This window comes from Octopus bimaculoides, chromosome 9, assembly GCF_046866305.1.
Source record: "Octopus bimaculoides isolate indiv1 chromosome 9, ASM4686630v1, whole genome shotgun sequence".
In the NCBI taxonomy this organism is placed as follows: domain Eukaryota; kingdom Metazoa; phylum Mollusca; class Cephalopoda; order Octopoda; family Octopodidae; genus Octopus; species Octopus bimaculoides.
The window spans coordinates 84,219,324-84,229,721 of record NC_142936.1 but is presented as its reverse complement, the minus strand read 5'-3'; the positions used below and the strand labels follow the sequence as shown (position 1 = coordinate 84,229,721).

The 10,398-nt window shown below is 39.1% G+C and overlaps 1 protein-coding gene across 2 annotated transcripts in view; it reads right to left on the bottom strand.

Moving 5' to 3' along the window:
* LOC106870678 (BMP and activin membrane-bound inhibitor homolog) overlaps positions 1–10,398 on the bottom strand; it is a 130,871-nt gene that overhangs the window by 88,728 nt on the left and 31,745 nt on the right. For both annotated transcript variants that reach the window (XM_052970832.2, XM_052970831.2), the window contains one exon: positions 8,415–9,699. In XM_052970832.2, the coding sequence (XP_052826792.1) occupies positions 8,415–8,475 (61 nt within the window). In that variant the 5' untranslated portion in view covers positions 8,476–9,699. The remainder of the gene's footprint in view (positions 1–8,414; positions 9,700–10,398) is intronic.

Below are 10,398 nucleotides of genomic sequence, written 5' to 3'. Positions count from 1 at the left end.
CCGACAAACAAATAAATACCTTGCCACCCTGTTTTTCCTACGAGGTGGTGGCAGTAAATTTTCCTCTTAAGTAAACAACACCACAATATACAATAATATTGATTCGTTGTTTACGTGATTCTAATAGAGCTAAACTATAGAGAGGGGGGCGGCTTCGTTTCAGGATGAATGATACACAATAAAAGGTGAGATGCGAGGTGTATGCACACACAGAGACTCGCTAATTATATATATCTGTGTGTGTGTGTGTGTGTGTGTGTGTGTGTGTGTGTGTGGATAGATAGATACATACATACATAGTGAAAATAAATTAAAGGAAATAAGACGGTAGAGAAAACGGTTAGTAGAAATAGAGAATTAGATGCAGAACACTTCCCGTCAACCAAGGAATCCAGAATCAGCGTAGTTTCGGTGCAATTAAGTCGAGGGATTGATCGCATAGGACCACTCTTCGAGATGTGCCGGTAATATCACTGAGGTAGTGGACATTATGAGAAAACAACCAAAAACATGGAAATTAACATAGGAGTGACACGGCACGTTAAAGTTCAAGGGAAAATGAAGGCAGTATTTATTGTCTTTCGATCTGGAATAGAATGGAACGGTAGACACGTAACTTTCGTCGGAATAAAAGTTAAATAGGAGGAAACGGAAGAGTGGGACAAAGAGAAAAAAAACTAAAGAGAGGGAGAGAACGGGGGCAGGAAAGAGGTAGTGAGTCAATGAAAATAAGTACCAGTTACGCACTGGGGTCGATATAATCGAGTGACCCCTTTCCCCAAAAATTTTCAAGGCCTTGTACCTAGAGTAGAAATAATTATTAAATATTATTGGGAATTGCTACACATAGATTTTAACAAGATCTTATAAGGGGGATATCCAAGGGCCATATGGACCCTGATTGAGAATCACTGGTTTATTGTTATCAAATATTTGTGCCGTACCTTAGTTCACACCCTATATCAAAACGACGTTGCCTGAGCCGGTGCACGGCTGTCGAAGTGATCGCAGAGCAACGCGAGATGCTTTTGCTCAAGAACACAACGCACCAGCCGGTCCCGAATATCGAAACGATGATCTCGCGTTCGTGAGTGCAACATCGTAACAACTAAGCCACGCGCCGACCTAAGTATACACACACACAGATTATCTGCGCTCAATTGGTACTTCTTTTTTTTTTTTACCTTAAAAGGACAAAGGCAAAGCTGACGTTGGCAAAATTCCAACTCAGAACATAGAGAGCCGAACAAGATGTTGGTAATTCTGCCAGCTTGACATCTAATAATGATAATAACAACGACGATGATGATGATGATGATGATAAACCAAAAGGGGAGAGGAAAAAAGGCAAGAGAGAAGTAAGGTACAGAAAAAAGGGATCTTTGTGATTTACGTCACTGTTTACAATTATCTTTAAAAAAATTCTTTAATGAATCATATAGATGTAGTTTTTGATGCTGAATCCGAATTTGTTATTCATTTATTCCAGAAAAATTTTGCAAAAAAGTTATAGGTGTTCAAAATTTGACAATTTTCAGAATTTTCAACCAATCAGAAAACAGCGCGTTCGCTGCCTCTTATATCATCAGGGGACGAGAGGCATCGGCATGTCAAAATAATAAACTAAAAATTGTGCAAGTTCCATCTGTTATGAAAGCAAACAATTGTAGAACAAGTGGTGACTACACTCTTTGTGCGCATGCGCAGCATCTTTGGTTACTATGAAAACAGAGTTCTCCGCAATCAGCTATGGAACATGTGGTGCTTCCTTGCTTTGGTTACTAACAGAAACAGACTTCTTCTCCACGGTGATGTCTAAAATACTCGCTACTGATTGGCTAAAACCCAAATTTTGCAAATCTTAAAGACTAATAACTTTTTAATTATAGATTTATAGGGGAAATAAATTTCATTTTCATAACTAGTATACAAAACTTAAATCCATATACCAAATTTGAAAACAATTGGAACAAAATCGTAGACAGTGACGAAAACCACAAAGAACCGAAAAAACAAAAAGAACAGTGGGAGAATTATATAAAATGTAAAAGAGGCAGAATAATCTAGATAATTGCAGACTAGTGCAGCTAACACCATTACATGGCACCGATGTATCCAGCCTGTTGTAATTATTTTGACCAGGTATCATTGTCTGTAGCCAATACGATGTCTTGATGAGCTGCTTGTCTTCTAGACCCTGTGTGTGTGTGTGTGTGTGTGTGTGTTCAGTCAGACCTACCAAGATACTGTAAGCCTCAGTCACAAAACTGCATCAACACAACACCAACGTTGATGTTGTTGTTGTCACTCCATCGCTTACGATGTCGAGGGTTCCAGTTGATCCGATCAACGGAACAGCCTGCTTGTGAAATTAACGTGCAAGTGGCTGAGCACTCCACAGACACGGGGATATTCAGCGTGACACACAGTGTGACAAGGCTGGCCCTTTGAATTACAGGCACAACAGAAACAGGAAGTAAGAGTGAGAGAAAGTTGTGGTGAAAGAGTAGAGCAGGATTCGCCACCATCCCCTGCCGGAGCCTCGTGGAGCTTTAGGCGTTTTCGTTCAATAAACACTCACAACGCCCGGTCTGGGAATCGAAACCGCGATCCTATGACCGCGAGTCCGCTGCCCTAACCACTGGGCCATTGCGCTTCCACTCCTCTACGCAATATACACTGGCAAATTGACATCATATCCCCTCCCCGCTCGCTTGCTTGCCTCGCTCGCATTTGATCGTCTCACCACATCGTCAACTGTTGCATATGTACACCGACGACCACACCACGTCACCTGGTCGTAATTACCGCCGCCGCCGCCGCGACTGGTAGTAGAATTGTTATTGTAGTGATTGCTACTACATGTTTTAAGAGGTTCTAAGTAGCTACTTAAACACAATTACACAGTTTCACCTGTCTCTACCTGGCTGGTTGGCTGGCTGCGTCACTACTCTCTCTCACGTACACACACACACACACACACACACACATTTACATACTTCTACACAGAAGTTGTGCGGTGTATTTATGAGTGTGTAGTTATGGGTACACGTACACACACACACACACACACACACACACACACTTAAACTAACACAAAAACAGACAGATAGATATACACATTTAGACAAATAGACAGACAGCCGGATAGTCAGACGGATTTACAAACGGACAGACATGCGCGCACACATACACACACTAATATCATCATTATTATTATTTTTATTACTATTATTATTCGTGCCGGACGAAATGTTTGGTGGTATTTCGCCCGTCACTATCTTCTGAGTTCAAATTCTGCCGAGGTCGACTTTACCTTTCGTCCTTTCGGGGTCGATAAATTAAGTACCAGTTATGCACTGGGGTCGATGTAATCGATTATCCTACTTCCCCAAAATTTCAGGCCTTGCGCCTGAAGTAGAAAGGATTATTATTATTATTATCATCATCATCATTGAGTGAGAGAGCAGAGCATGCCATCAAAGGGACACTGAGCTAAAATATACGAAGCCTAATATACCCATCATGACTACCCGTCTGATAAGGGTACACCAGGCACATGCATCACAACCGTATGCGAGCGACATGGTGATCTCATATCAAGATAAACACCGCGTGCTCATCATCATCATCATCATCATCATTATTATTATTATTATTAAAAACAATTTGATTCGGCCTCGTGCAACTTAAAGTTTCGTAGGCTCGAGTGGCATGGGAGCGAATCAAACTATTTCAAATAATAATATCTACTAAATGTGTGAAGTGCCTCTTCCGATTGTCCACTCAACTGTGTGCGTACATACATAAATACGCACACACACACACACAATATATATATATATATATATATATATATATATATATATATATATATATATATATGTACATACCTACATATATATGTATATATACATGCATCTATGGGTATGGATATAAAAAAAAACGTCAACAGAATGAGAAACGAGAACATAAAAAACAAAAACATGGAAAACGAACTTTTTTTTCGAACAACGAAAGAAACAAATAGAGAAATGAGACAGGCAGCATAATGAACATTCCCTTCATCAGTTGTCCCCTGTTTTATCAACTCCGCGTTTCGAAGGTAGGAACACTATATATATATATATATATATATATATATATATATATATATATATATATATATATTAGAAAAAATAATAAGGTACTCAGATATCTGGATGGTTGTACATTTACAGATTCTTATTAATGTCACATGTTCTTATAAATCATATATTAGAGCTTGCATGACCAAAATCTGAAGAGTCTACTAGAATAGATGCAAGCGCTATTATATGATTTATAAAAACATATGACATATTAATAAAAATCTGTAAATGTACAGCCATCCAGATATCTGAGTACCTTATTATCTTTTCTAATATATAATTCCTGTACATCACCTCCAAACCTTTATATATATATATATATATATATATATATATATTAATTTATGTATATATTAATATTATCTTGGTTGAAAAAACTTCGATAATGTAAATATGTTAATAGTTACCAGTATAGCAAAAATCATACAAAAACTGGGATATCATACCCGGTTGATGGGTAGAAATTTCATGTTAAAGTGATGTATTTTGAGTAGATATGAAGAATAATAATAAATGGAGCAAAACGCGTATGGATCATACGCGTTTTGCTCCATTTATTATTATTCTTTATGTATATATATATATATATATATATATATAAAGTATATGTGTATTATATCCATGCAAGGCTGTAATAACTTTTACACGCTACCATGTAATACAGTACATGTTTCCATCGTCGTTGATGAAACTGCTAACTCCGCTTCATCATGCTTGCTTGCTTGCTTGCTGTCTCCTGTCTCATGTCCCTGCAGGCTATTTAGCAAGAGTGTGCTGGGACATGATGAACGGGGGGTGGGTGATGTCAGACAACTAGGAGTGATGAGTAAACTCGTATTCTCTAACCGTGATGAAGGGAGCTTATCTAGAAGGGGGTCACTTCGAATAGAAACCTGATCGGTTAACCATTTGTATCTAATAATCTGATAATTGTTTTCCTTTCAGTGATGATGTATATGACCAAATAAGGCAGTGTGGAGTGATGTATAAGCCAAGTCTTCCCTTTCTTATCGATATCTTAAATGACTGGTTGCCATAGATCATCCCCTTAATAGCGCTGAACTTTTAAAAATACTCCACATCATTTGGGTGAGTTCAGTTGCACTAAAATGTCACATTCCCATTGCGACCCTTTAATAAACGATGAGGAGGCGCCGACAGTGAAAGCGGACAAGGAGGCGTAATCAGATTCCACAGTAAGCGTTCCGTCTTCTTCGTAAAAGGTAACAACATAGTTGGGAATAGGTCTATCTGCAGATATGAAGATGGCGCTTGTAGGCCAACACATTCGGCCGACGTCCTGTCAACATAAATGTGTGAGTGTGTGTAATTAAACAAAATAATATATATATATATAATTAAACAAAATAGTAGTGAGAGATGAAACGTTTATTGCCATTTGTTGACAGCTGTTTCGTAATCTGTACCGTAATCAGTGTCCATGTCTATGTTCCGTCTGTAACTATAGCGATGCTATTAAACAAACATTACTACAAGAAGTACAGGAATCGATGTGATCGGCTAAGAACCTCCAGATGACCGCAGTCGAATCACTGAAACCATGAAAAGACTGTGCCTTGTATATCCGTGTCTCTGATTACGTAAAACTCATACTATTTCAAAACACGTAACTAAATGGTTCCACAAACAGACACTGATAAAATAAGTAACAAACTGAAATAAGTGTAATAAAGTATAAGGTTTGAAGGTAATGCTCCTAAAATAAAGAATGTAGACACACACACACATACAGATATATGGAGGGGGTATCTATGCAACTTTGGGGGGACCGTCCAGACACCTCGTTGCTATTAGTTTTTGCAACTCCTAACGTTCATTTTCTCTTTCTCTCCCTTTCCCCTACAAGGTAAAGAGTAAGCTCGTCAGACACTCTAAAAGGATCTGCACTACCTGTTCCTTTTCATAGTTCAATCCTCCGTCCACAAGTAAGACGCTGGCAACCACACCGGCCCTCAACTCCAGGGCTTCTTGTTCTGCAAGCTACACGGCAACCTCAGTAGTGCAGGCTGCACGGAAGAAAAATCTCCAGTCCCCGCTATAAAGTGGTTAGTGTTATAGGAAGGGTATCCAATCGTAGAAACCATTGGAACACGATGCATCACTTGGACCCGACTCATTGGATCCTGTCAAGCTGTCCAACCCAGCATAGAACACGAACGTTAAATGATCGCGCGTGCGTGCGTGCGATTGCCGCTTGACAACCAGTGTTGGTGACTTTACGTGTCCGGAACTTACTCTCTCGATCTTTTTTGCCGAACCGCTAAGTACCGGGCTTTACAAAACAAACAAGTACTCTAGGATCGATTGCTTCCGACAAAAAATTATTCAAGGTGGTGCCCCAGCATGGCCGCAGTCAAATGACTGAAACAAATAAATGAATATGTACACGAGCGCATGCATGCATGCTTACACACACGACTGGTAAAGAGAAATGGATAAATACCGAAATTTTCAGCAGTCGCCATCATTATCCACAGAAACAAGACAATGAAAGAATTAGAAAGATTCCTTAGCCATTATCTTTACGACAACAACAACAACAACAACAACAGCAATAACTGCTGCTACTACTACCACAGTAATGGCAAAAACTGTAACAACCACTTAGTAATAACAAAAGCGGTAACTATATAAGATAAACAACAAGTTTATAGTGCATGACGTGTAATGTGCGTGTGTATGTGTCAACATATATGTTCCTTAACACAATATACATGAAAGTATATGTATATTATGCGTATAGATATATGCAATGTGTGTTATACGTGCTTTGTGTGTGTGTGTGTGTGTGTGTGTGGTTTCCCTTTCTATAATAATTCTATATAATGCTTATGAGTGCCGTGATAAGAAAAGAAAACATTTCACAAATAGCATATTCAAGAACAGGTGGTGGACTAGATGGACAGATAGAGGGCCAGTAATTTACGGCCAAGGTCAGGCACAGTGAGGGAGAGAGAGAGAGAGAAACACAGGGTTTGTTGTTAGTTGGATCCTTCTTACACGTTCATCGGTTTTGAACGTCGTCCACAAGTTTCACAAGATTTAGACTAATCCACGGGTAAGGTAAGAAGAACATCACTCTCCCAAGATGCCGAATGGTGGGATTGAACCAGAAAACTTATGACTGGAAAACGAATCTAAGCTGTTTGTCACGCACACACATTCATTCTGGAGACAATGAGTCACACATACGTGGCAAAACACACACACAAAGTTTCAGTGTAGCGACAAGCCCCGACGTGGTTGCTACAAGAAATAGCAGCCAAATCTCCATCAGCTCGCACCTAAACGACTTCTATAACAAAAAGACGCATTGTGTAACGTATTCCTCGATATATCCTAAATCGACGTATTGGTCACGGCCAGAAAGTCTTTGATCATATCTCCGCTGAAACAGTATTGACCTGGACTTAAGCGACAACACGAACGAACCGAATTAGGTCGAGAATAAGAAGAGACTGCAGCAACAGAGGGCAACTACCACTAAGAACCATGGAGAGCTTCAGTGAGGTCAGGAGTGGGAAGCTTAACATTTTGGACTGAAGCTCTCCATCGGAATACAGAAAGAAACATCGCAGGGTCTGTAGGCTGTATATCAAACTGAGCCTATAGGTCGGTGGTTCTCAACTGGGGTCTATATAAGATGGGGGGGGGGGGCGCAAACAAAATAATCAGCTGGGGGTGCACAGTAATATATTAAGGATCCATGAAAAAAAAATTGCTTTAGATGTATTTACCGCAAGAAACAGTTAGGTTTCTTTCTCGAACACTTTACATAGTTCAAACTACACAAGTTAATGTGTGAAAAGCAAAGCAGCAATTTTGAAAGTATCTATGAGACAAGTTTTTAAACCTTAAATGGCTATAAGGGTCCACCAGAATGAAATAGTAATCAAAGGGGTCCGTAGGTGAAAAAAAATAATAAATTGCGAACCGCTGTTGTAGACTGTACGTCAGACCATTGGTGCCTGTAGGTTTTTATGTCAAGCCAAAAGCCTGTAGGGTGTAAGTCAGACAATGGGACTGGCTGTTGGCTATGGTGGAAGACAACAGTTCAGAATTGACACTTTGCTTACCTCACTACAGACAAGTAAATAAACAGACAGCTAGAAATAGATGGGAAGATGTAATTTGACAAACGGACATAGAAGAGACCGGACACAGAGCAGACAGACAGGCAAGCAAATATACGTAACATGGATGAAGAAGGCAGACCTGCAGAAAGTAGTAGTAGTATTAGTAGCAGTAGTAGTAAAGACTTACCTTTAGTTATTGCCGCTAAATGTAAATACAGCAGAAGTAATAATCCAAAACCTTTATCCATCAGTTAATCCAGTAATCCAGAGAGGGACAGACAGACACGTTGTTGTTTATTATAGTTATTATTGTTTTGTTTATTTGTGTTTCGATTTATTTGTATGTGGGTGGGAAAGGGTGTATCTGTCTCCCAGAACACCCATCCACCCACTTACTCCACTCACCCAATCACGCAGCTAGGCACAGTACCCCTTTCCGGGTACCACTAGCTCCCACAACGGCGAACAAAAGTTTTTAGTGTTGACCTCGCCAAACAATGCAGCACGTGGAGCCAAGAGAGGTGGAGTTAAGGTAGGAGAGGTCCGAGGTTGGGGGGGGGGGCGTGTAAAATATGTTGTTCTGAATTTGGGGGTTAATGATGATAATGATGGTAATGTTGATGATGACGCAGTGAAGGAAAGTGGAGAAGTGGGTCACTGGGAGCTGTATGAAGTTTTCTTAGTTGGGTGACGTGGAAGGAAGAGGTGTAGCGGGGTTGATAGCTCTTGTACAAAAAACTTGTGATTATAAAAGTGAGGAAGCGAGGTAATGTATTTTTTAAAGGAGGTTTTGCTTCTATTCTTTCCAATAATACTACTGGTGGTGTTGTTGTCACTCCTTCAGTTAATCTCAACTGAAAAATTTTTAAACTTCCAAAACAAAATGTCTGCTGCCACCAATTTGCGATCAGTTAAGTTTAGTGGTCAGTGTATAGTACAATAGTAGCAACGGTGTGGTGTTGGTAGTAGCGATGAAATGTGGTGTAGTGAAGTAGTCTGATTAAAAGATTAAATATAGGTAGACAGATCTACAAAAGAAAAATTACGTGGCAATCATATGAATAGTGAACGCCACGGGTGGAAATCAGGACCATAGGAAATGAAGAACGACAAAAAAGTAACACTTTGATGGTGCTGGTGATAGGAAGTGAGAAGCAGAGAAGTTTTTATTATTGTATGTTTGTTCTAATCAGGCTGTAGGGCTGTGGGTAACCATGGCTTAACAGACAGGCTATAACAAGGGTCAGCAAATATTGACCGTTGAGGTGAAAGTCCGACACCAAACTGATGAATACTGTCCGTTAATGAGAAGCTTCTGTTTCTTTCTTCAATAGAGCTTGACCCGTTCTTCTGTTGGTGTAGTTGTTGTTGATGATGATGATGATGATGTTGTTGTTGTTGTTGTTGTCGTTGATGCTGGGGTATATCGAACTGGTGTGATAACCCCAGCCATGAACACACCAACTGACATACTGAAAGACAAAAAGAAAGAAAAGACAATGTTATAAGAAATAAAACAATTAGACATATATGCACATACATATTCAAAGGTACACATGCGCGCGCAGACACACGCGCATATCTGCGTTGGGCGATATGCTGTGCTTGACCAGTCCTTGGTTTTTGCCTGTCCTTTTTTTGCATCGTCTAACTGTCCGAATGTTTTGTTGTCGCCTGTTACGATATCTAGTTCCATTTTATATACTACTACTACTACAACCAACAAAAAATGCTCCCACGTGGACTGTTGACACCAGTAAGGAACAACTATGAACTTTTCAAATAATTTCATTTTTTTAAATATGTATTTTTGATAAGGTTCGTTTTTTCAAGAACCGAAACATGTTAAAAATATCTCTGACAAAATTATAAATTAAAATTAATTATTTATATACTGGCGTTTTCAAACTTCTTTTTGGAGCGAACACGTTACAATGAAATAGAGAAATTTGAAAAGACAACACGAAACCGGTTATTTCTCAAAATACAATGTTTATATACCAAAAAGATTTTATAACATTTTTCTAACATTTTTCTGACATAATTTAAATATATACTTTAACCATGTAACACAAGCCTTCTGTAGTTTTTTCACTCTTATTATCTTTTATACATCCAACCACGTGCTTTCACATACCAACTTTCTCACCTATATATATATATATATATAT